Raw genomic sequence first — 27053 nt, 5'->3', positions numbered from 1 at the left:
AGTGTTTAAAATGTACTTGAGACAAAATTGTTCTGCTTCCCAAGGACCATCCGTGACGATCATGAATTGCACATCCACCCTGCATCGGTCCTCTACGCAGAGAAGCCGCCCCGCTGGTAAGCCCCCTCCTGCTCCTCTGCCTTGTAAGTGTGTTGAAGGCAAGGCCTAGTTCTTGTTCGTCTCTGGGTCCCCAGCGCCTGGAGTACAGGCGCCCAGTACACGTTTGCTGACTTTGTTCTACTGTGATCGGCTATAGAATTTCTGCTCTATCAAGGATCCTTTTAAGCCAGTGGTCTTATTCCTCTGTTCACTCATCCACTCGGCAAACATTCATGTTCACCCACGGACTAGGTGCTCTGTCCTTGCGCTGGGCACAGTTGTGCAGAGAGGAATTCAGGTCCCAGCCCACAGCCTGACAGACACAGATGGGTTCCAGTACCTGGGGAGAAAGGCTTTGATAGAGGGGTGTATTTGATAGGTGGCTGAGGTTGGCACTTCATGTGCCAGGGAGTCAGGGCTGGCTGCTTCAGGGAGGAGATAATACTTGCTCTGGAAACTGATATCTTTTTTTTTTGGCCATACCACGCCGTATGGCGTGGCATGCGGGATCTTAGTTCTCCGACCAGGGATTGAACCCATGCCCCCTGCAGTGGAAGTGCAGAGTCTTAACTACTGGACCGCCGGGGAAGTCCCTGGAAACTGATATCTATATTAATGTATGCACTCCTAAAATCTGGGGATTTAAATTACCTTCTTGGCTCTTTGGTGTCTGTTACCTCAGCCTCAGGCAAGCCTTTTTTAATAGAAGTATAATTTATATAGATTGGAAGAGTATTGACAACTGTGTTCCCCACATAACCCATACTCCCAGTAAGATATAGAATACTTTCATCTCTCTAGAAAGTTCCCTTGTGTCTCTTTACAGTTAATTCCCAGCTCCTTTCAGAATCAGTGAGGCTTTGCTTCTATTTCTGCATTTTCTAATACATTAGGCGCTGTTCAGAGTTCTGTAAATAAAAGCATAAGGATCCAGAGGGTCCTGTGCTGATAACTGAGATGTCCTGGAAATCACGTAGGACTTAAGAGTCTCCTCTGTAAAATGGACACACTGGTACCCACCACTCAGGTCATGAGGCTTAAGTGAGCAGCACGAATGCATTTGTTTAGTGTAGTGCCTGGCACACAGAATAGATAGAAACGCATTAAAGGTAAAGGGGAAAAAACTCGTCATCTCTAATTGTTGTGGTTCTGACTCTCATCGTAAGATATAGGAAATTAGCTCATGTTTTCTTCTTGTTTCAGGGTTATCTACAATGAAGTTATCCAAACCTCCAAGTATTACATGAGAGATGTGACCGCCATTGAATCTGCTTGGTTATTGGAGCTGGCCCCTCACTTTTATCAACAAGGAACGGTAGGAATGAGCCGAGCCTGTCCCCCAGAACCACCTGTTACCTGCCACCTGCCTCTTTGTATTTTTAAATACACATTTATTTTCCAGTTTAATGTCCTAAACTTGCTGTCCCCTCCCCCCACCCCACAATGGTACATAGGGTGAAAGGCCATCACCATGGTCCCAGACCGTTCTGGGTGAAAGCACCGTACCATTGCTCATGGTGAAGTGCATTTAAACATAAATCCCTCCAACTTACATGACAAAAAAAGAGAATGTATCTTCAGCTCTTCCTCTCTCCCTCTGCTCTTCTAAACCATTTCCAAAGAAGTTCTGTCACACTGGACTGTGTTCACAGGAAGCAGCACAAATATTTTCTGATGAGGATTGCCTCGCCAAGGTGGTAAACACATGTGCAAGCTTAAACCCGAGGCGGTTTAAACGCATGGTGGGAGATGCCGAGCGCCGGCATCGCTGTGTATATAGTATATGCTCTTCTTCCACGGCAGACGTGCGCATTAATTCAGCATCTTTGTCATCTCTGATCTATTTTGCTTTTAGACTGTTTTTCTACCTCGTTATGGGTCACATTTTCCTGCTTCTCTTGTCTAGTAATTTGTTGTTGTATGCTGGACATTATAGGTGCTTTGTTGTGAAAAGTTGATTTTGTTGTTTTTATAGAATATTGAGTTTTTTCCTAGTAGACAGTACTGGCAGATCAGTTTAATTCCACCAAGGCCTGATTTTAGTCTTTTTCAGGCAGGTCTAGAGTAGCCCTACTCCTAAGACATGGGCTTTTTGATGCCTCAACTGAATGCCTAGGATGTTCATTGAGGTCTTTGCACTCTGGCTGGTCAGAGCTCCAGTGTCTCCAGCACTGTACAAACCTCCAAATCTCCATATCAGGTCACAACTCCCCAGTAACTAGTCTCTGCCAGCCTCATGGAACCTTGGCCTTCACATGTGCAGCTTAGCTTTCAGCCAAAGACTTAAGGGTGGTAGCTCTATGTAGGGTTCTGGAGCTCCTCCTTTCTGATGGCCTGTCCTGCAGATTCCAGCTAGCTCAGCAGCTCTGAACTCTGATCTGTGTTGCCTCTGCCCAGCTACGCTGTTCTCTATTTAGGGTTCGCTTCCCTATGACAAGGTTTGGGGGGCCATGCAGAGACCTGGGATGACTATAAAGCTCACCTCGAGCGTTTCCTTCCTGTCAAGGATCGCAGCCCTGTGCTGTTACCCAGTGCCTGAAAGTGATTGCTTCAGACATTTTGTCCAGTTTCACCATTGCTTACCACAGAAGGGAAACCAAAACCTGTTACTTCATCAAGGCTGTAACCAGACTACCGTGTTTTCAAACCAAAATTTGGCTTGATCGGTATATTTTAAAATTGGGAGATTTCACATTAAATATGGATTTCAGGATTCTCTTGAGAGAAATGTTAAATTTGCTGAGTTTCTGAGCCTGAGCTGCTGCCTGGCAGCAGTCAGCAGGGGCTGAGGAATGGCTGGCTGCCTGCGGTGGGTGAGTGACTCTCTCCAGGTCCTGCCTCACTTGTTTATTTCACTTGCTCAACTCTTCAAAACATTTGAGTTGTGATCCTATAAATGGAAAGACCTTCTCATCCCTCTCCCTCCAGCAATGTTAAGGGAAATTGTCCTTTTAAAATCTTATGATATTTAAATCTGAAACAATATGACAAAAAAACCTTTCAAACCTGTATCATTCTTCACATATCCTCATCCAGATATTTCAGCTAGAAATGAGATCAACTGCAGGGACTGAGAAAAACGCGGTGTGTTGTCTCTGCTGTACTGGGCTGATAAGAGTAAACCTGAAGTGAAAGAAAATCTTTTTCCTGCAAACAACTCAGGTGGAAAGCAGCAGACTTCAGAAGTCCAAGAGCAGCTGTTAGACATGCAGATGAGAGGTTAAGGAGAAGGGTGCACCGTGAGGGTGCTTGTTAGAGTAGCAGGAATCAGGGACTTAGAGAAGGGTGATTCTGAAGTGGCCTCAGGTTCAGTTAGACTCTTGGAGAACAGAATTAACCTAGAAGCGGAGTCAAAATGACAGTTCCTCTCAGTCAAACACACAAAGTTAAAGAGCAGATTGCCCCAGAACTTGGGAGAAAATGACAATGCCAAGTTTGCCTTTTTTCTCCAAATGCCTGTTTTTCAGCTCCTCCGCTCCGCTCTGATGACTGCCTGTGATCAGAGTATTTTTAGAGAGGCCGGGACCTCAGAAATCACCTAGGTCGACGACCTCATTTTACAGGCGAGGGCCCTAACCCTTCCCACACCCCAAGAAACTTGGTCCCTCCCTAACTAAACAGTCCAAAGGCACTTCTGCTATTAACTTGTCCAAAATGGATTGATTTCTCCGAGAGCCCTGCCGCTCTCCAGTGGCTGCCCATGCACGGTGGACGGTCCCTTGCTGAGCACAGTGTAGCACCTCGCAGCCGTGCACAGCCCCCAGATCCTCCCCGGCTCTGTGCCTGGCATCTTTGGTGACTTTCCATTACCACTGTTTTTCAGAGTGTTGCCCTCACCCTGTAAAGAGGCCTGAAATGGTCCAGAGTCAGCTTTGTTTATACTCAACATTCTCCTCAGAAATGAGCACCAGAAATGGTCCTATAGGCATGATGACCTCACCCCCCATTCCCAAGCTAAGGCTGTGGGTGTCTACCATTAGTGGGAGGGGTCACGTCAGGTGAAGTGCACAGAGGAGGGAATTTGGAGAAATTCAGGAAGACCCACAGCTGGAGAGGGGAAGGCCAGGGGGGCCTCCTGTTCAGAGATTTGCCTTTCAAGTCCTTAAATTTTTTCTCCTGATTCTGAGATACCTTTGGAATCTAGGGAAATCGCTCTTCACCAGGGCCTTTGCAAGAATCCATACTGGTCCTTTCTTGGGCATAAGCAGTTAGAAAGTGTGGCTTCTTGCAGCTCGTTTACCCCTGTGTCCTGTTCACTCGGCCACCATCCTGTCGTGCTTGGTGGGGTGCTTCATCTTCTTTTGCACCTGCATTCTTTCAGGGCCTGCAGTTCTCTGTCGGCGAGGGGGATGGCTGTCTTGAGGCCATTGTAGGTGCACTAAGAATGGGGTTTGGGCATGGAGTATGCTGGGGGTTGGCGGGCCTGCTCTGCTGCCAGTCGGGGGGTTGGGGATTCCTCGTGTGAAGATCCTGCTGCGTGTTAGGGCAGCACATCTGGGGTATCTCCTGGTTGTTGGTTTATGATTATTAAGGGGGTATCAGGGATACCTCAGTTGGTGAACAGAGGACCTTTATTGAAATCTTCCGTTTATACTCCCTGCCTCAAATGCATATTTTAGGATTTCTAGCACTTTTGGCTTTACTTTAGAGTGTAAAGAATACTTGTCTCCCCCAGTCCTATTATCTGATGCCCATGATTATAATGTTATGCTTCCTGGGTTATTTATACTGGTATAGAGTGACATTTCCAAAAGAAAAACGTGTCACCAGGAAGTGTCCTTTTCCTGTGTGTCTTCCCCACTCTTGCGCAGGGCTCTATGAGAGTAGGGCCTTGAGCTCAGGTACCTGACTTTAGTTGGCTGACCTCTTTGTTCCTAAGGGGAGAAGACCTTCCCTTGACCGTTCTCAAGAAATTCTAGGAAACGCGCGGTGATCTGTGGCCCGAGCCCAGGCCCCAGAGCAGCACGGATATTGGGCTGCAGTGCTGTCCGGGGGGCCTGGGTTGGAGGGAGAGCCGTGTCTCACTGACAGCTGCCCGCAGAGCCCTGGGGGCCCAGGTTGAGCCAGGGTGGCCTGACCTCGGGCTGTGTGGCTTACTGAAGGCCCGTTTCCTTTGTTGGTCGCTTGGGCTTTTTTCCTCTATTGCCTGAGGGGCAGGGCATTTACTGAGAAGGTGTGGGCCAGATGGAAGCTTTGATTTGGTCACTTCCGTGGGAACCATGTTGAAGTCTGCTTCCTTTGTCTGACCGACCCCAGCGATGACATTTTCTCTTCTCTTGTAGCACCTGTCCCTAAAAGCCAAGAGGGCCAAGGTCCAGGACCAGTGAGCAGAGCTGGGCTGGCGCTGCAGGGGCTGCTTGGTGCCCTCTCCTCCACTCTGCCGCCCCCCCGCCCCAGGGTTGGGGAGCTGGTGTCGGCTCCTGTGGACCCTTCATCGGCTCTTAAGTGGGCTGCAGCCCGTTCACAGCCCCTTCCCGCCCCTCAGCATCTGCATTCCTCGCTGGGATCCCAGAGGAGTTTGTGCCTGGGAGGGCATCCTGCCTCTCCGGGGCTGGAAGGCCCGCGCTCTTTGCTCACCCAGCACCCTCCCTGGCCCAGTGTGCCACTGCCACCAGGCGTGCAGCCCTGGCCCAGCTTCGTGGGGAACGAGGAGGAAAGCGGGCTGCCGCGGGCTGGAGCACCACGTGGAGGCGGGCAGAGGGTTTGCTGGGCTGGCTTTGCTTTCCCTGCTGGGGTCCCAGCTCCGTTGACCACTGAGGTCCGCGGCCAGGTGTGAACAAGCGTGTATCTATGAAGGCCTGAGACCCTGGAAACATGGTGGATTTCTGTCAGAATCACCCAGGGGCGTGTCTGGTGGGCACAGGGGACCCCAAACCAAGCAGCTTCTGTTTTCCCTCTGCCCGTGTCACTATTTGCCAGCGGTCAGGAGACTTGCAAGGCTTGGCGATTGACAGAGAGGACCCACGTGTGCTGTGCTTTGTTAACACAGGATTTCTCTGCTTCACAAGCGGGCTTAGCTTCCCATCCGTGCACGGTACCATGTCCTGATGCCATTAGTGAAAGCTCTTCAGCTCAAAGCCCATCCCGGATCCTCTGTAGCAGAAATTCACAACAGTTTAGAGGCCCTAAGCTTCTGTAGCTCAGGAACATAACTTGTACGTTTGCCTTTTGTTTCCTTGGGTTCTTGTGAGAATGCCAGATGGGGTCAGGGGCTCTTCCAGCAGGCACTGGTGTCATTGTCCCCCGGGCTGCTTTGCTGTGATGATGTTTGCATTTCAACCCATGACTGATACAGATTGTTTTCCCCTTACTGTTTCAATGACATTTATTTTAAAAACAAGTAGCTCGAAAGTTTATTTTTGTACTGATGTTAGTTTGGATGAGCCACTTTTGGCACCAAGTGTGTATGTCATTTTTATTTCTGTTTTATAAACATGTAAATAATAGTGATAACTTGTTAATAATAGTAAACCTTTATACTTAAAGTAAATGTATTCCCTCCCATCCATGGTTCTCGTGGTCTGTATTTTAAGATGGTCCAATTAATTCTTCCCAGTGAGGGCTTGACATTAGCTAAGAAACCAGATGCTTGGCACACAGCAGCTTTGGGGGGGTCACATGACCACAGGAAGCCCCATAAAGCAAGATCATGTGGCCAAATGCCCTCCAGAGCTTGTTAGAGCAAACATGGGATGTTGTTTAAATGAAGTCCCAAGGAAGTGCCAATTCCTCCCGGTTTCCGATTGGGATCCTTGTGGAGAAAGGTCAGAAATACTTTTATAAAGTCTGAATTTAGGACCAGGGCTGATCCTAAAGAGCTTCTGTTGGGGTGGAAGGAGGAAAGGTGGAGAATCCACATCCTCTGGTGGGTGAGACCGCAGATCAAAACAGGAGATCAAATACAGCAGTCCTGGGTGCAGCCCGGAGCCAGCGCGGCGTCACTGGCCGCCTCTGCCTGTGCGTCCCTGAGCCCAAGCACATCTGTGCCCCTGTACCCACACCAGGGCACGCCTCTGAGCTCTGTACCCTGTTTCACGTCGCAGCCTCGTGTGTGGAGAGGAACCATCACCATCAGAGGCTTGCAACCACGAAATCACGGCCTTGGCCTGGGGCCTTCCTTACATGTATCTGCAGGACCACGTGACCTCATCAGAGAGCAATGACCCAGCCTGGCTGAGAGAGGCCAGCAGGGCCCGATGGCCTAGCAAGCTCACAAGACTTTGTCCCCAAGTCATTCGACAAGAATGAGTCCCCTCAAGCCCCACATGGGTTTTAGGATATCGTTAGTGGAATTTCCACAGTACTGCAGTGTCTTCCTTCTGAAGCGAGCTGCTCGGGTGAGGCGGTGGAGGGGAGTGGTGTCCCGGAGGCGCAGGGATGGGCGCTTTCTGTGCTTGTTCACACTCCGCTGGTTCCTTCTTGCAGCTGGTCTCCCTGAGGGCTGGATGGAGCCATCACGAGGAGCCCCTGGTCCAGCCAGTGCTCCTGCCTGTCTCAGTACAGTCATCAGGTGCTGGCTGCGCACCTGGGCTGCGTGCACGGCACAGGGACGGGGGTGGAGGCCTTTGATGACGAGTGACTGGGTGAGGGGACCAGCACGGAGGCAGGGGACGAGGATGACTGCGTTGAGAGATTGCAGAGGCCACGGCGGTAGTTAGAAGCCAGGCAGCATCCAAAAGAAGCTTCCCCACGACAAGACCCTTCCTTGTGAACATACAGATCGTGCTCACGTTCTGCTGCCCTGTCTGTCCCCTCCCAGTTGAGCCTTTCACTTTGGCCATGAACGTGCCATGAACGTGGAGAGTCCCCCAGTCCCCCAGCTCCACGCTCTGGCATCAGCACAGCCTGCGACCAGTGCTGTTTTCCCTTGGTGGCCCACGTGCTTCCATTCAGTCTGGGTTCCCTTGCCTTCTGTCCCTGTTCCCAGCTCCGTTTTTCAGGACGCAGTGCTGACGGCTTCTGGTCACTCATTTCTTGGGGTTGAGTGGTGCGGCACAGGTCTGAGGTGCCTAAATTCGGATGACTGAGAGAGACCCCATCCTGGAACTATTGAACCAGATCTCTGACTGTGGGACCAGGGAGTCTGCAGTTGGAAAAGCTCCAGTCCAGATGATTCTAGTCATGTGGTGGATTGGGAACCACTGATAGAGGAGACAGATATCGTGAGGACATCAACCCAGGGAGGGAGGTGAGCCGCCAGCTGGGCAGTCAGAAGGAGCATCAGACTTGAGTGACAGTTTTTATACAGGTGCTACTCTAAGTGATACCAGGATCCACCCCAAGACCACTGGCCTGTTCCCCTAAAGCTCTGATCAGGGGGGTTGGAATTCAACTCCAGGCAGGTTGTGATGGTGGGCCCCAATGTCGGCCCACGATGAGTTTTCCTGACTGCCCTCTCCAAGTGACAAATGTAATAACAAGCATTTCGTAAAGCTTAAAGTTATTCTATATAAAAGATCGTCCCATCCTTTAGTTTTTGTGTGTGTGCCAAAATGTTCTTTCTTTTAGAAAATGATGGTGATATTAGATGGTAGTTTAAAAAGATGTTTTCCTTGGAAAAATAAAACATCAACAATCTTACATCAGTCTCCCAATTAAAAACCAATTCAAAATAAAAACAAAAACTGGTTGATGAAATCCCCAAGTCCAGGAACCACTGGACTGTGGGCTAAGTGGACCATGTGGGCCAGCTGGCAACATCGGCACCAAGCATCATAGCTCTGGGGAGATGGGCCGCCTTGCCAAGCAGCTGAATTGCAAGTGAACTTCTGGAGCATCAGGAGGACTACCTGTCTTTACATAATTGGAAGGATTCAAGGCAGCAGGACCAGCCCGCAGATCCCTTACTTCACCTTTAGGTAAGATCAGACACTTTCCACTCTCCAATGAATCACCTGGATGTGTCCTCAGCCTTTCAACTTGTGCTGAAACAGGATGATGGAACTCTGGATTTCCTATCTGTTTAATCTCTTTTTTCCTGTCATTGGAACTGGAAATAGCCAATCAAATCATTTCATACTCAAGCCGGCCACTTGGGGGCGAGTAGCTAGTCTGGGTGGAGGTGCCCTGGAGAGGGCTTGGCCCTGGATCCTCACGGTCACTGCTCTGTCTGGCAAGCCAGGGGGATGTTCTGGCACCTCTGGTGAATCACGGAGATGTTGCCTGCTGTGTTCTTGGGTGGTATTGAACTTGTTCGAACAGGCTGTCTTCTCGCCTGCCAGAGATTCCAGGGCATCATTTTCCCTGGCCCTATGGCATCTGTGGCCTCAGCCTCACTTGTGGGCTCAGCTGAAGGCAGGGAGTGAGCCAGAGAGGCTGGGAGATGCACGAAGGAGTTGGTGAGGTGGTGAGGGGCTCGCTGGGGAGAATGCCCCAGAATCTCCGTAGCCAGGCGAAGGCCCAGCATGGGCTGCTGCCTGCAGCTTGTCCGTGGACCATGGTCTAGGCAGTGGCTTTGAATACAAAGGTCCTGGCCAGGATTTTCCCTGGCCCCAGACTGATGGGTAGAACCATTACATGATCCAAAGGCAGCCCAGGACCCTGCTTCCGGCCCACTGCACCTGGACCCCAGGGCCCCCAAGGGCAGGATTTGGCTGGTAAGGAATTACCAGTCTGCCTTCAGTTGGTTCCTTTGAGCCTTTTTCTCTCCATTTCCACTTGCTTTGTTTTCAATTCTGAAGTACAGTCAGGTTTTCTTAGTACCTGCCCTGTGTTTACTCTTAGCTCTTTGTTTTTTGTTTTCATGTGTGTGTATGCTTTGTCCCTTTAACCTTTATTTCTCTGGCTTCTGCATTATTTTCCTTTTTGCCATGAAGTTTAAAAAAATATATAGATGTATGTGATTTGCTTCATGTTTAAACTGTTTTAAAAAGCATTTTTACCTTCACATTTATTTTAACTTCTTGGTCTTCTTTACACTCTACTTATTTGTTTCTAACTTTTATTTTGTACTTTTAGGTTCAAAAAATCTCATTCACTTTTTTGTTTTTGTTCTATAAATATTTTCTTCAACTCTTTTCATTTTTTTCATTTTAACTTATTAGTTTTAAACTCACCTTAACAATTTACTTCCCATTTCATTTTACTTCAGTTACTTTCTTCCTTTATATCTTAGTTTGCTTAATTTGTGTCTGTGGTTGGCAAAAGGCCTCACAGTAGGTGTGAGAGCGGGAGAGAGGATGTTTGCAATGGTTGAAACCAGCAAAAGATTCACTGTCAAGAATGTACAAGCAATATACAATAAGAAAAAGACAACCCAACTGGAAAAAATGGGCAAAAGGGAATGAACAATTTATAGAAGCAGACCCCAAAGTCTACCAAGCCTATGAAAAGCTGTTCAAATTAATCATCAGAGAAACACAAAACTAAAGCAACAATTCAGTTATCACTTTGCACCCGTCAGTTTAGCAAAACTTGCAGAGGTGGGTAATGCCAAGTGTTGGCAGGGATTTGAGGACCGATGGAGAGCCATCTGGCACAACTCATCAAGTGAAGTGTGTGCCTGTCCCCCAATCCAGAAATCCCATGTCTGGGTAAATGTTCCCAACAGAATCCTCACCTGGATCCATGAGGAGACGTGTGTAATGAGGCTCGCCCAGGGTGGTTGTGGTGGGAGGGTGGTAGCGGTGGAGATGGCGGGGGTGGGGTGGGGAGGAGGAATGCCCATCGCCAGGAGAATGTGCGGGAAAACTCGGTGGATGGCAGCGTGGAGTCATGGAGTATACGGAGCCGTTTCAAGCCACAGACAGCATATAGCACAGACCTGCAAAGCAGCTGAGTGAGAAAAGTAAGAAACAGATGCTGTAGTACCATGTACAGACGCTGAAAATACATGCGCACAAGAAACAATAAAGCGTTTGCAAAAACCTGTATAAACGAAAAGATGCACATTAGAAGGGTTGCCTGTGGGGGGGGTGAGGGGAGGATTGGAGTGAGGAATGGGGACAAAAGAAAATGAAAAGCAAAATGAAGCAAGATAGGATGGAAGAAGTCACCTCAGGTGTTCATCTGCAAGAGACCTGGGTTTTAGGCCATGTATCCATCCCTTCCTTCCTTCTCTCCTTCCTTCCTTCCTTCCTTCCTCCATCCCTCCCTCCCTTCCTTCCTTTCTCTCTCTCTTTCTCTCTTCCTTCCTTTCTTTCTTTCTTTCTTTCTTTCTTTCTTTCTTTCTTTCTTTCTTTCTTTCTTTCTTTCTTTCTTTCTTTCTCTCTCTTTCTCTTTCTTTCTTTTTTTCATTCATTTATGGCTGTGTTGGGTCTTCATTGCTGCACACGGGCTTTCTCTAGTTGCGGTGAGGCGGGCTGCTCTTTGTTGCGGTGTGCGGGCTTCTCATTGCAGTGGCTTCTCGTTGCGGAGCACGGGCTCTAGGCGCACGGGCTTCAGTAGCGGCATGCAGGCTCAGTAGTTGTGGCTCGTGGGCTCTAGAGCGCAGGCTCAGTAGTTGTGGCGCATGGGCTTAGTTGCTCCGCGGCATGTGGGATCTTCCCAGACCAGGGCTTGAACCCGTGTCCCCTGCATTGGCAGGTGGATTCTTAACCACTGCACCACCAGGGAAGTCCTGACATGTGTCCCTTCTTATTCAAGGGCCCAGGCAGACGGCGGGTATGCAGTGTTGGCCACCCTTACCAGTGTTGACCTCAGTGGGCCTGCTGCTGGCCTTCCAGCTCAGATCTGTGCTGGAACCTCTTCTACCCTGGATGTGATGCTCCAAGGACCACATGACCTGCCTTAATGCTTACATTCTCCATCACAGCGATTTCCTACTCAGCTGTTGTTCTCGTTGTGACACCCTTTTAACGAAAACTCTACATACCTCCACTGTGGAGTTAGTTTTCACTGGCCATCTGAAAACCTGCAACAGCAGCGGGCCTTGGATGACCACCAAGGAAGGAAAGGCATGCAGCCCCTGTGGTCCCTCTCAGGAGAGGCAAATGAATTCACTGGAAAAACCCTCCCCAAATTTATGAATAGACAGACGCCAGAGTGGATGGTAGCTCATGGGATTTATCTGGGCAGAGCTTAGCCATATTTCCAAGACACATTATATCCTTGTGAGTCCTTCCTTTTGATCAGCATCCTTAAGATGGAATTGATGCTCTCAGCCCACAGGGACCGTTATCCTCCATTTCAGCTCTTGGCACTGTGCTTCTGGAGCCTTCTTGCCCGAGTCAGCCTGGAGGCCAAAATAACAGGATACGCCAAGGCTTTGAAAATCCTTTGATGATCTTTGATCATCTGAGGAGCTTGTGAGCTTCAGCTGTGTTTGCTGACCCGAGGTGGGGCTCCCTCTCTCCTTGTTATTGGCTTGCTGGACATTTAGAACCAGTTTAATGAGCACCGATGCCTGGTTTTCTGAGAATTGCCTTGTAGGGGGAGAAATCTGGGCCAGGTTAACGAGGCAACATGCAAATTCGAAGAGGCCACCAGGGAACTTATTAAATGTAAGTCTTACTCTAAACTTTTCATTGCTTGGAGAAAGGATGTTATCAATCATCCTGGGTGTTCCTGACTTGGGCTGCAGACTCAGAAGGACGAACGGTTACTCATCCCAATTACTGAGATTCTGGAACAGTTACCTGTCCTGGTGGCGACGGGGCGGGGGTGGGTAGAGGGGGAGGGTGGGTGGAGGCACGGGGTGGGGAGGTGGGGGGTGAGGGGGGAAGGGAGGGTCATGGAAACCCATCTGCCAAGGAAACAGGGCAGGTTTCCTGTTCCCAGCTTTATTAACCAAGGTCAGCCATCCTGAGCTATGACAATGCCTGGCCCAGTTCTGAGGGGACAAAGATGGTGTAAAATTTTGACATTTGATCTTTGCCAATTGATTAGTCTGTTCCAGCCAGAATTAGGATGAGAGGGTCCTGCTTTCATCCTGACTCTCTCCTGACTGCTCTCCTGGTCTGTGCCCAGATGGCATTCTGACACCCATGAATAACTCTTGCAGGCCACGACGACACAGATCCGTGATAGCACAACTGGATGTCTCCTGAGTGGTGGGGGGCAAGTGGACTGAAATCTGAGTCAGAAGACCTGGATTAAAAACAGAAAACAACTCAGCCATAAAAAAGAACGAAACAACACCATTTGCAGCGACATGGATGCAACTAAGGATTATCATTCTAGGTGAAGTAAGTCAGACAGAGAAAGACAAATACCATATGGTATCACTTATATGTGGAATCTAAAATATGGCACAAATGAACCTACCTATAAAACAGAAACAGACAGACACAGAGAACAGACTTGTGGTTGCCAAGGGAGGGGAGGGGTGGGGGAGGGATGGATTGGGAGTTTGGAGTTAGTAGATGCAAACTATTACATATAGAATAAACAACTATTACATATAGAATGGATAAACAACAAGGTCCTACTGTATAGCACAGGGAACTATATTCAGTATCCTGGGATAAACCATAATGGAAAAGAATATTAAAAAGAATGTATGTATTTGTATAACCGAGTCACTTTGCTGTACAGCAGAAATTAACACATTGTAAGTCAACTATACTTCAATAAAAAAATAAATTAAAAAATTTTAAAAAACCCCAGAAAACAAAAAAAGAAGAACTTTTACTGAAGTATAATTTACATATAATAAAGGCACTCATTTTATTTGGATAGTTCAGTGAGTTTTGACAAATATACAAACCCCAAATGACCACCCAAAGCAAGTATAAACACTTCTATCCAAAGACTTCCCTCCTGATCTTTTCTAGATAATTCCCCACCCCCACCCCACTGGCCTCAAGCATCACTAGTCTGCTTTCTGCCACTATCAATTAGCTTTGCCTTTTCTAGAATTTCATACAAATAGAATAATTCAAAATATACTCATTTGTGTCTGGAGAAGACCCCCAGTCTCACAATCAGACAACTCTGTGACCCTTGGTAAGATACAATTTCTGTCTTCGTCCCAGTTTCCTTATCTGTCCAATGAGGATAATAAGTTAGAACATCAGTCAATCAAGTGTGTGGTGCTGCTGGGGCGTGCGCCATCGTGGGGCTCTAGAAAGGTCCCGGGCCAGGAGCTGCTCAGTGACCTGGGGCCTCTGCTCTTCTCAGGGAGACTGTGTCCCAGAAGGCTTTCTGCTGCCCCCTCCCTGCATACCTATCCTAGCCTCCCCAGTCTGCCATGATCTGCAGGTTCCCACACCCTCGTCAAGGAGGCCTCATTTCATTAAATAAGAGAGGTGCAAAGACACCCCAGGAAAGGAGGGCATGCAGTGATGAGGGCCGCCCAGATGGGCAGAGGTGGCCAGAGTCTGAGCAAAGGGGAGGGATGTGGGAGTGTGAGGCGTCCACGGAGGCCTGGAGTGGAGCCTCCCTGACCTTGGGGCTCGGGACCCTGGGTCTTCCCGCGGGGAGCAAGTGTGAGCAGGAGCTGTGTGGGGCTGCTGGACACTTCAGGTGAGCGGTGGCATCAGGGACAGACCCACCCAGACCTGCACACACACTCACCCCACTCACCCCTACATTCTACTAGGTACTGATCGTCTTCTTCAGATGGGGCCCTGGGAGGTATGGCAGTGAACACATCCCAGTCTCTGCTGCCTGGAGCTCACATGCTGGAAGATGATTGCACATTCAGGCTGCACCCCATCCTTAGCCAGAGATGTGGAGGGTCCTCAGTGTGGCCCTCAGTTCCATCCCGCAGTTGGTCCTGTCAATCTGCTCAGCGTCTGTCGCCGCAGAGTGGGGCTGTGCTGCCCTCTGCTGGCCACATGGAGGCAGTGACTCCCCAGACCTGGCGGTCCCAGCCTTGCAGTGGGCGGAGGGGAAAGGGATGTGTTTTGGTACCTTGCTTCCCTCACCCTGGCAGAGCAAACATGGAGGGGCAGGGCAGTGTGAAGAGCTCTGCCCCAGTGCCCTGATCTCCTTGTCATTTCCTGCATGTCCCTCTATTCCCTGTAAGTGCCTGGATTTGAAAAGTGAGAGTTGAACCAACTCATGATGTTTTTCTGAGCCGTCTCCTGCACATCTTCCCACGGCACCATCCTCATGGCCCCCCAGCTGCCGTAACTTGTCCAGGGAATTCCTTCTCAGCCATCTTCCCTCCAGCTGGGATGATGGGACCCATCTCCCGAATTTGAGGTGGAATCTAGCCGACACCCGAGGAGGCCGACTACTTGAGGCCAGGACGCTGGAGAGGGCAGCCAGCAGGCACAGGTGGAACCCAGCCTCAGCCCTCCCGGCCCGGGGCCAGGCTGACCGTGAGGACATCATCTTGGAAGTGGATCCTCCAGCCCCAAATCGTCCAAGCCCCTTTTGAATCACCATCATCTGAGGCCCCAGATAGCAGAGACAAGACATCCCCACTGTGCCCTGTCCGGATTCCCAACCCACAGAACCTGTGGGCATAATAAAGTGGTAGTTTTGTGCCACCAAGTTTTGGGGTGATGGCTATGCAGCCCCCAGAACACGACAGTCTTCCACATTAGATCCAGGCCATGACGGGCTAAATGGGCTTCTGAAGCCTGGTCTGGAAATGGAACCCACCTTGGTAAGGCTATTTCCTTGGGAGAATGGGTCCCCTTCTGGCCAAGCAGCCTGAAGCTCTGGGGGCCTCCAGCCCCCGTGATTCCTAAGGGGTTGGTGGCCCTGAGCTGGTCAGCTCCATTTTCCGCCAAATTGGGTCTGTTTGACCCGTGTTCATTCTAACAGGAAAGCAAGGTTTTATGTGACAACCATTTCGTCTGAAGGGTCTTAAGTGGAGGAATGACATACTGAGATTTGGAATTACAGAAAGTGTCACGCACGTGGGGCAGGGGATCGGCAGGGTCGGGACTGGACTGGAGGGAAGGCAGGGACACCGTCAAGGACAAGGTTGCAAGGACACTGCCTTGGGGGAAGATAATCCCCCGCTCCTTTGTTCCTTGCAAGGAAGAATTGAGGCTCAGTGGCCAGGGGCCTTAGCCAAGGCGGATGCTTATCGCTCTGGGTCCCCACCCCCCGGGCTTGCCCGTGCTCTCGGCAGTGGGCCAGCCTGCAGAGCCACGGTCCCTGCGCAGGGCGAGGCTGGTGCCCGCCCCGAGTCCCGGCCCCGGTTGCTGAGCCTAGTGTACCTCGCGCGCCCCCAGCGCAGGCGGAGGCGGCGGGACGCTCGGGCCGGTGCTGCACGCTGCCGCCGGCAGGGGGCGCTGGCGCCCCGCGTTTCCGCGGCCGGGACTCCCCAGTCCTGCTCTGGGTCCTGAGGCGGGGAGTGCCCAGAGCGGGCCAGACCCCTGTCCTTGCCCGGCCCACTCTGGCCACCTGCCCACCGGGCCCGCTTCCCGCTGCCCTGGTCCCGGCCTAAGCGCCTCGGAAAGGAAGGAGCCTCGCCCGCACCGCCCACGACTGAGACCCTGTTCTGCCCACTCTGCTCAGAGCTGGACTTGCCCTGCGCAGGTCCTTGAATCTTGACCACCTCCCGGAGTAAGACATGACTCTCCCCAGTTTACAGTTCATGATGCTACAAACAACAACAGAAATCAGACAGTACCAGCTAACCTTTATGGAGTTCTAATTATTGATGGGGCCTGCCAGGATCCTTCAGAGTCGAGTTGGGGCGGGCAGAGGAAGGGTGTAAGGCCCGCCTCTGGGAGGTGGCCACCCTCACAGCCCCCTGCCCCACCGTCAGGGTCCTTGCAGACCTGGGGACGTGGTATGGGGAGCAGGTGGGCAGTAGTAAATCTGAGGGGCCAGTGGGATGTGCAAAGCATCCCTTGTCTGCATTTTTGTTCATTGTGGCCATCCTTCCTGCAGCCTGAAGTGGCCAAAGTGCCTGTGTAGTGGCCCAGGTACAGGAGGAATGGCACCCACCAGGGAGCATTGCCCAAGGTCATGGTGCTCAGATCTACAGCCTGACCACAGAACGGTGCCCGTCTGTGCCAGGGCCAGGAGGTTGAGGCCATGGCCACAGCCAAGGGCTCTTGGGACCTGGCTCCGGCCCAGTCCAGGCCCCGGTCTGTTGGCGACCAGCCAGTGAGCAGTGTTGGCCTTTGAGCCACAGTGCAATGGTTCAAGACCTGCTGTCACCACCTCCCAGCTGTGGGTCTTGGGCAGGACACTTAGCCCCTTGCTTTAAAAAGAAGATAATAATAGTACATCTCTGTATTATTCATGCCTTTGTGTGTGTGTGTGTTTTATGATGCTTTGGCATCTTGGGTACCTTGCAGCCCAGGGAGGGACTGCCTCTCCCAGGTCTAGGTAATTCCTAGTAAACAACTAGCCGGAGCGCACTTTTCACCTGCAAGTACATCAATCCAGAGCCCACACCCCAATCGTCTCCTTTATCTTACACACCAAGCTGATATTCTCCCTGCCCTCCATCACCCCAGGGCCAGGTACAGGTATCAGACAGTTAGTGACAGCCCCGGTAGCCTGGAGCCCACTAAATTATTCAAACCAGCCAACCCTGAACTGCTTACCTTGTCTCGCCCATTCCTTCCTGTGCAAACCACAATAAAGGCTCTGGCCCATGCTTTCCCCTCCCTCCTCTGCCTCCAGACTGACTCTGGTGCTTCTCCATGTGGCCCTGCATAGTGGGACGTGCCCCCTCCTCTTGGAAACTGTGATTAGTAAACTCTTCTTAAGACATTGTCTCCTTGTCTGTCAAGCTAGCATACCTGATTACAACAAAATCCCAGGCACATTTTAAAACAACCGCATAAGATTGTTGCAGGGATCAAATGACTTAACTTTTCTAAAATGCTTACGACAGTGCCTGACACACCTGGATGCTAAGCAAGGAGGAGCTATTATTATTACCCTCCTCTGCCCTGTTGGCACCAACTTCCACCCTCTGGGTGACTTTGAGCACGGCTGCAGCACGTGGTACAGGCAACACCAGGGGCCTGGTCACAGGCCAGCCAGGTGTTCCCTTCCCATGGCAGTAGGGCCGAGCAACCCAAGCTGACAGTGAGTGCCAGGTGAGGACGGAGAGCTCTCGGAGCCAGAAGAGGGGACCCACATTTGCCATTTGGCTGCAGGGACTAAATCCCTAATCAGGGTCTCCAGCAACCCCCCTCCCCATCCCACACCCCTGAGAACCCCCAGTTCAGGGGGGGAAATCGCCCCTTGATATTTACCCCCAATGATAATTACTCAATCATAATCATAATAATACTGCAGTGACCAGGTGCTGTGCTGGCATCTTGTATCAGCAGTTCTCAAACTTTCTGGCCTCAAGAACTCTTTACACTCTTAAAAATTATTGAGGATCTCAGAGCTTTTGTTAATGTGGGCTGTATCTGTCACTATTTACCATTCGAGGAGTTAAACTGAGAAACTGTAATAATATTTGTTCATTATTTATTTAAAATCACCATAATAAACACATTACATATTAACATAAATATTTTATGAAAAATAACTATATTTCCCAACACAAACATTTTAGGGAGAAGGAAGCAATGGCATTGTTTTACATTTTTGCAAATCTCTATAATGTCAGGCTTAATAGAAAACAGCTGGGTTTTCATACCTGCTTCTGCCTTCAAGATTTGTGATATCACATTTCATGTAGTTGCTGGAACACTACACTAAGAGTAAAAAAAAAATCTTTAATTGAGAGCAGAAAAAAATAAGTAGCATCTTAGTATTATTACGAACACTGTTTTAACTATTAGGGACATTCTGGGAGGGGACCCCCAGAGGTCCACAGGACATACTTTAGAAACTGCTGGCTTATACACATGATGGGTAGGTCCTAATATGCCCCAGCTTTACAGATGAGGAAACTGAGGCACACAGGGCTTAAAGTGACTTGCCCAAGGTCACACAGTTGAGATTCAAAGCCAGGTTGCTTGGGTTGGTCAGGGGGAGTCACTGGGAAAAGACCTTGACTTTGGTGTCTGTGGCCCTAGTACTCAGCCCTGAGAGACAGGGCAGAGCCTGAACACAGAGAAAGCGAGCTGGGCAGGGTGGGCCTGCGGGGAGGGGAGCTGGGTCTGAAGTGAGGGGGGGTTGGGGAGGGGCCCGGGGGATCCGTTAGTCACCAAGGGGTCCGGGTGACAGGGCTGGAGATGGCAGCTGGCGGCGGATGCAGCCTCCAGCTGGAAAATCAATAGGTGATCAGCAGTCCAGGGGCACCGCTGTTCATCGGGTGCGCAGGGATGCAGGGGCGGGGGCGGGGGGTCCGGAGGAAATATCACTGACCCCCGGCAGGATTGATCAAACAGCCAGACACCCAAGGCCAAACTCACTAATAAAGTGAGACGTTCAGCTCAGCCAGGCAGCTGCTGGCTGAAGGTCTTAAAAAAAAACCGCTTAGCTGGGGAGTTCTTGCTAAACTGTCTTTGTTTCTTGAGGCCAGTGGGAGGGAGGACTGGCCGGGAGGAGGCCTGGCTTGGCTGCTGTTTGACCCACATCTCTTGGCTTGATGTGGGCCTGGACCATGGAACCCCGGGGCCCACATAGCCTGTGTGTGTGTGGGCGTGAGCGCTGGCTATGGCACACACCATTTACACACGGCATGTGTGTGCACAGACATGCACGCACTACAGCACATATGTGTACAAATGTGCCTGGGCATGTTTGTGCATGCATGTGCAATACTATAGCATGTATAACGTCCACACAACATGCATGCACAGACATGTTACAGCACATATACATACCCAGGCATCCTGCATGTTTGTGCATGCATGTGCAAGTGCCAAGCATGTATCATGGCGACATGGCATGCATGCACATGTATGCATATTACAACACTTATGTGCGCACACATGTGGCCATACACCTGCTACATGTATGTGCACCTGCAATAACACACACTGTGTGCATTTGAGGGAGGAGCATGTGTGCTTGTGGGTTAAACTCTTTCTTCTGCATTTTTCACTAACGTCACTTCTTCTGCCTATAGCCCCAAAGATGCAACATTTGTAATGACAGTTATGATTATTGTGGGGGGAATGGAGAGAGAAATGGAGACTGGAAAACCGTATCTAAAAAGTCCAGATGTACAAAATAGAGAAAAAATGTAGATGTGGAAAGCAAGGAGGAGGGGAGAGAAAAAGTGAAGAGAAAAAGTCTACTGGTATATGGAGCAATTAGGTGGACCATACCAGTACCAATGGGATTAGAATGGACTTGACATTTTGCAACTTGAGGAACAGCAGGAAGACAGAGGCTGCTCTGTTGGCAGAATAAAGAGCTTGGAGTGTGTACTGGGTTGAATGATGGAACCCCAAATGATATGTCTACCAGGAACTTGTGAATGTGACCTGCTATGGTCTGAATGTTTGTGTCTCCCCTCAAATTCACGCTGAAATCCTAACCCCCAAAATTGATGGTATTTGGAGGTGGAGCCTTTGGGAGGTGATTAGGTCATGAGGATGGAGCCCTTATGAATGGGATTAGTGCCCTTATAAAAGAGATCCCACAGAGCTCCTTAGCCCCTTCTACCATGTGAGGACATCAGAAAAGGTGATGGCTATGAATCAGGAAGAGGACCCACACACAACCATGCTGGCACTCTGATCTCAGACTTCCACCCTCCAGAACTGTGAGAAAGAAATTTCTGTTGTTTATAAGCTACCCTATCTGTAGCATTTCCTTATAGCAGCCCAAACAGACTAATATATAAACTTATTTGGAAAAAGGGCCTTTGCAGATGTAATTAAGGATCTCAGGATGAGATCATTCTGGATTACCTGGGTGAGCCCGAAATCCAATGACTTGTGACCTTATAAGAAAAGGAGGAGAAACACAGAGGAGAAGGGGATGTGAAGACAGAGGCAGAGATTGGGGTGACATATCTTCATGCCAAGGGATGCTAAGTATTGCCAGTGGCTCCCAGAAGCTCAAAGAGAGGCGTGGGACAAATTCTCCCTCAGACCCTCCAGGAGGAACCAATCCTCCTGACACCTTGATTTTGGACTGGCCTCCAGAACTGTGAGACAATACTTTCTTGTTGTTTTAAACCATCAAGTGTGTGGTACTTTACTATGCCAGCCCTAGGAAACTTATAACATATATGTGGGTAGAATGCCGTTCTTGAAGAAATGAGAATTGATGTGTGAAAGGGGCTTCCACTCACTCTGTGTCCCTGGAGGAATGTGAAACCTACAGACACCCAGCCTCCAGCTCTTAGTGACGAGGACTTTCTACAGTCAGGGCTTCAGGGCTGGGATGGGCTGTGTTGGGAAGGAAGGAGCACTCCATCACTGATACGGCCATAGAGGAGTTTAAACATCTGTTACATAGTTGAACTTGTGCCTCCTCCAACCTTGAGAGTCTGTGCACTGGTGCAAAGAAAGAGGTAAAGGTCTCGACTGATGGCAGAGGACCTAGAGTGGGTGCCCAGGTAGGTATCCTGATCAATGGTGATGATCCTTGGTAGAAAAATGGGTCTGCAAGAGAGAAGGATGCTGAAAGCTTGGCTGCTGGGCGGGTGGAGCATCTCCTGGGCTCTGTCCTAGAGCATCCCAGCTCTCTTCCAGTAAAGTCATCTCCATGTGGTTGTTGCCTTGGACACGATCTTCACAACCCCCGAAGGAACAACACCTCTCCCTGAACCACGATATTTTCCCAACCAGAAACTTGCCGTTCCAAATCCATCAACATTGGTTTGATATTCTTTTCCCACTTCTGCACCAAGAGCTGGTGTGGACAGAATTCATCGTGCCATGGACAGGTGCATGTAACTGATTGTTCGGGCAGAAAGAAGTGAACTTTTTTTTTTTTTGACATGTACCTTTCAGATTGGCAATGGGTGTTGGCGTGGGTGTGGGGAAATGTCATATTTGCATGTCCGTTAGGGGAGCACAAATCGTTACAACGCTTATGGAGAAAAATTCAGAAATGCCATTGAGATTTAAAATCTGAGCGATGGCTTTGGGTTTCTTAGCCCTCAAAACTCAGCTGGGCAAGAAATGCAAGTTTTTGTTATTCTGTAACTGAATCTGGTTTCTGTCGCAATACCGCCCCCTCCCTCCCAGTTATGCAGAAAATTAACCAGTTGGACGGAAAATTATTTCCAGTTAATTCAAGATAAACTCACCACTCGAGGGGGTCCTCAGCCAATTAAAATTTCTTCTCTAACCCCCTTCTTCCTTGGGAGGCACTGTATTTGGGGTTGCTGGGTGCTTATGTAGTCAGTTTCGGCTGGGTCGTCACCCCTCCCCTCAGGATGGTGTCTGTGGCGGTGTCTGCGGCCAGTGATGGATTTGTCTGTGGCGTTGAGACCCCCGCTCTGTCTGACAACTCACTGCTCTGTTCTGAGAAGCACAGAAACACTGGACTGTTCCTCCATGCTACTCATGGCTCCTCCAGAGCCATGAAAAGTTGTGGCCTTAGAGTGATATACAGGCTGATATATGTTGCCTTCTGCCAACTCTGCTAGCGTGACTGAGGATTGCGGACTGGAAATGGGGCCCAGGTCGCCTTTGCTTTCAGATCCCAAATCTCACCAGAGGTCCCATACTTAGTGCTAACCCCGAGCAGTCTGCAACACATGTGTCTTTTCCTGGAGGCTTTCATCCACTTCTAACTTTCTCTTCCACTCTCTGACCCCTCCCCTCCTCCTAGTTCAGACCATTTTCCTTGTTTTAATTCCCTGGGTGCAGGAAGAAATACTCCTTCAATAGACACTCTTCTGCATCTTCCCTCTTGAACCTAAAAGCCAGAATTTCCCCTCTTGGTTTTCTTCCACTCAGCCCCCTCTGGCAGGCTGGTGACTAGATGGGGAGAGTGTCTGGGGAGGGGGAGATAAAAAGCAACAAGGTTCACATAATATTTGCCCTTTGTGTTTCACTCTTAGGAAATATCTACAACAGGCAAATTCCTAGAGACAGAAGGTGGGCTAGAGGTGAGCAGGGCTGGGGAGAGGGGCGAATGAGGAGCTACTTCTGATGGGAGTTTAGTTTTGGGGGGAGAAAGCTTTGGAGATGGAAAGTGGGGATGGTTACACAACAGTATGAATGTTATCAATGCCACTGAATTGTACACTTAAAAACAGTCAAGATGGCAAATGTTATATATATATTTCACCCCAATAAAAAATAGTTTAAAAAAAGCAACAGGGCAGAAAAGTCCCATATTGATGAATTCTTGACAACAGCTTTCTGACCATGAACAGACCCTCCACCTGGGGAAACCGAGTCTCTGGAAAGCCTCGCCGAGGTGTACAGGGTTGTGTGCGAGGAGGCAGGTAGCAGCCTGGTGTGCCTCAGAGAGACACGGGGGACAACCTGAGTATCCATCTGGGGATGGGGGTGGGGTGGGATTAACAATGAGCCCTGTTCCGAGCATGCGCTGACTTGGAAGATATTGATGAGTTATTGTCGTGGGAGCAGAATAATGAGCGGTTGCACTGTTTGTGTACAAACACCTGTATGTATAGAGTGGGTGTGAATATGCTGGACATTTGTGGTAAAGGCAATGTTGCCTCCCTCCCACTCTCCCTCCTTCCCTCGATCTCTCTTTTTTTAAAAAAAAAAAATTATTTATTTGGTTGCACCGGGTCTTAGTTGCGGCAGGTGGGCTCCTTAGTTGCAGCAGGTGGGCTCCTTAGTTGCAGCAGGTGGGCTCCTTAGTTGGGGCACGTGAACTCTTAGCTGCAGCATGCATGTGGGATCTAGTTCCCTGACGAGGGATTGAACCCAGGCCCCCTGCATTGGAAGTGTGGAGTCTAATCCACTGCGCCACCAGGGAAGTCCCCTTCTCTCTCTCTTTACCAGACAGAGGTTTTTATTTGCCTTCATCACCATTCTTTCCTCTTTCACTAGCTGTGGGTTTCTAATCCACATCTCTGCTGTGAGCGATAATCTCTTTTGTCTTTTTTTTTTGTTTAATAGTAGTTTTTAAAAACTTTCTTTTCTTTTTTAAATAATTTATCTTATTGAAGTATAGTTGATTCATAAGGTTGTGTTAGTTTCTGCTGTACAGCAAAGTGATTCAGTTATACGTATATATGCATTCTTTTTCATATTCTTTTCCATTATGGTTTATCACAGGCTATTGAATATAGTTCCCTGTGCTATACAGTAGCACCTTGTTGTTTATTCATTCTCTCTATAATAGTTTGCATCTGCTAATCCCAAACCCCCAATCCTTCCCTCTGCCACCCCCTCCCCCTTGGCAACCACAAGTCTGTTCTCTATGTCTGTGCGTCTGTTTCTGTTTCGTAGATAAGTTCATTTGTGTCATATTTTAGATTCCACATAGAAGTGATATCATTCTTTTGTCTTTTTTTAACATTAAAATGTTGTGAGAAATAACTAATATACAGAAAAGTGCATAAAACATAAATGTCCAGTTTAAATCAAACACGTGTGCACCTACCATCCAGGTCAAGGAATTGAAGAGCGCCTGCCCTCCGTATTCTCCTCCAGAGTCAACCCTGCCAAGAGGTAACTATTATCCTTAATTTTACAAGAATCATTATTGCTTTAAAAAATCTTTTCATTTTTAAACAATTTTAGGTGGATAAAATAACTACAAAAAAAATACCGAGAGTTACTGTGTATGTCTCACCCAGCTTCCTCTAATAAAAACATCTTCCATAACTGTGGTATGTTTACCAAACAAAGAAAGTCATATTGGTACAATACTGTGAACCAAACTATAGACTTTATTTGGATTTTACTAGTTTTTCTACTCAAGTTCTTTTTTTTTGTTGTTGTTCCAGGAGCCAGTCTAGAATCCTACATTGCATTTAGTTGTCACGTCATCTTAGTTTCCTTGGGTCTGCGACAAGGAAATCTTTCCTTGTTTTTCATCACCTTGAAACTTTTGAAGAGTCCTGATGAGAAATTTTGCATTATCCTTGCTTTTCTTTATAATTTTCCTCTCCTAAGTATGTATCCCTGAATAATATACTTTAGTTTTGCCTGTTTTGAATTTTATATAAGTGGAATAATATCATATATATTCTTTTGCATATTACTTTTTAAAATGTAATGTTATGTTTTTTGGGGATTCATCTGTATTTTTGTGTGTTGTTGCAGTTCATTTCCTGGCTGAGTATTATTCCATTGTATGGCTCGACTATCTTATAATAATAACAGGACAATGGCTATAATTGAACCATTTTCCACTTGACAGACTTTTGGATTATTTCCAGTTTTGGGCTATTGCAAACAATGCTGCCAGGTGCATTTTTATTCCATGTCTCCTGAAGTCAATGGGCCCCTTTTCTCTAGGGCAAATTTCCAGGAAAGGAGATCTGGGTCACAGTGCATGTATATCTTCAACTGGACCAGATACTGCCAGACTATTTTCCAAAGTGGTTGCACCAATGAACAGCTCCACTTGCCATGTCTGAGAGTTTCCAAAGTGCCACATCACCATTTTTGGAAATTGAATTGGATCAGTCAAGTCCTGGCAAGAAAGTGATGTATATAAAGGGCTTAGAACAGTGTTAGGGTTTAATTTAAGAGAATCTAATGGAGAGACTATTTAGAGAGGGTGGGCGGGATTAAAGGAGCCCGGAAGGGCTGTGAAGGCATCCAGGCACTGGCAACAGCAGGGAGAGGAGAGCAGAGAGGACAGGAAGTGGGGCTCCTCGAAGGAGCTGTAGGCACAGAATCGTGCTTCTCAACCACTATTCAACATTGTCCCATTGTAGGTTGATTTGTTTCCCACCCAGGATATGTCTAAGTCCTAACCCCCAATGCCTAGGAATGTGACTTTATTTAGAAATAGGGTCTTTGCAGAGGTAATCAAGTTAAGATGAGTTCTATCTTAGGTAGCTCAGGCTGCTCTAACAAAATACCATAGACTAGGGGGCTTAAACAGCAGACATTTATTTCTCACAGTTCTGGGGGCTGGGAAGACCAAGATCAAGGTGCTGGCAGATTTGGTGTCTGGTGAGGGCTCTCTTCCTGGCTTGCAGACGGCTGCCTTCTCGATGTGCATTCATATGGCCTTTCCTCATGAAGAGTGAGAGAGATTGCTCTGTTTTCTCCTAATAAGGGCACTACTCCCATCATGAGTGTCCTACCTGCATGACCTAATCTAGACCTAATTACCTCCCAAAGCCCCCACCTCTTAAAACCATCACATTGAAGGTTAGGCTTCAACATATGAATTTTGGCGGTGGGTGGAGGGGACACAAACATTCAGTCCACAACAAGATCATGCTGGGTTAGGGTGGGCCCTCACCCAGTGACTGGTCATTATAAGAAGAGGGGAATTTGGACACAGAGACACAGGGAAGGGGGCCACATGAAGAAGGGAGCAGAGATTGGAGTGTTGCTGCCACAAGCCAAGGTACACCAAGGATCTCAGCAACCACGTGAAGCTGGAAGAGGCGAGAACGGGTTCTTCCCTAGAGGCTTCAGAGGAAGCTCAGTCCCACTGACACCTTGATTCTAGACTTCTTGCCTCCAGAACTGCAAGAGAACAAATTTAGTTGTTCCAAGCCATCAGTTTGTGCTACTTTGTTACGGCAACCCTGGGAAACAAATACACCCCTCCCAGGGAGGAGCCTTTGGAGACTTTTTCCCTCCTTGCCCCATAAAATGTCAATATCACGGATGTTCTGAATATCTGGTTTTGTGCTGAGGCTCTTTGGAAGGTCACAAGCCATCATAATATGTGAGGCTTTCACTCCCTGAAAACCAGTGGTCACCCCCTTGGGGGAAAAATCGCTCCCGTTGAGAGTGTACAGACTAGAGGGGACAGATGGACTGAGGGTCGGCAGAGAAGGAGCTGGGGATGGATGCCTTTCACATCTCTCCTCCGGAAACCAATTGGCGCGGGTGCTGTCCATTGACGTCGGCTCCTGGGGCAGAGCCGGGCAGAGAATGGATGGGGGTGGCTACACACGGACAACCACCAGCTCACAGACATGCTTGGCTCAAAGTCCCTGCTGGTACTGCAGGGGGGCATCCTTCCTCCGCTGGAAATGGATGAGAACCCCCAAGGCTGACGTGGCCCAGCAAAACGGGAAGGAAGGTTGCTTTTCCATCCAGGTGGCCTCTGCTGGTGTTCCTGAACCACACGCTTATCTGAAGATGGGCAGCTCCACTTCCTCT

At 48.9% G+C, this 27053-nt stretch overlaps 1 protein-coding gene and 1 long non-coding RNA gene across 3 annotated transcripts in view; both read left to right on the top strand.

Moving 5' to 3' along the window:
• The window catches only part of DHX35 (DEAH-box helicase 35), a 73444-nt gene extending 66841 nt beyond the window's left edge, over positions 1–6603 (top strand). For both annotated transcript variants that reach the window (XM_082430174.1, XM_082430173.1), the window contains 3 exons: positions 45–116; positions 1303–1414; positions 5382–6603. In XM_082430174.1, coding sequence (XP_082286300.1) covers positions 45–116; positions 1303–1414; positions 5382–5426 — 229 coding nt within the window. In that variant the 3' untranslated portion in view covers positions 5427–6603. The remainder of the gene's footprint in view (positions 1–44; positions 117–1302; positions 1415–5381) is intronic.
• Positions 6604–11415: 4812 nt separating this feature from the next.
• LOC309644984 lies at positions 11416–13592 on the top strand. Its single transcript, XR_014254690.1, has 2 exons — positions 11416–12539; positions 13040–13592. It is a non-coding gene; the product is annotated as an uncharacterized lncRNA (long non-coding RNA).
• The last annotated feature ends 13461 nt before the right edge of the window (positions 13593–27053 follow it).

Source organism: Balaenoptera physalus (assembly GCF_965194825.1).
Source record: "Balaenoptera physalus genome assembly, chromosome: 16".
Classification (NCBI taxonomy): domain Eukaryota; kingdom Metazoa; phylum Chordata; class Mammalia; order Artiodactyla; family Balaenopteridae; genus Balaenoptera; species Balaenoptera physalus.
This window is presented reverse-complemented; position numbering and strand designations above follow the sequence as displayed.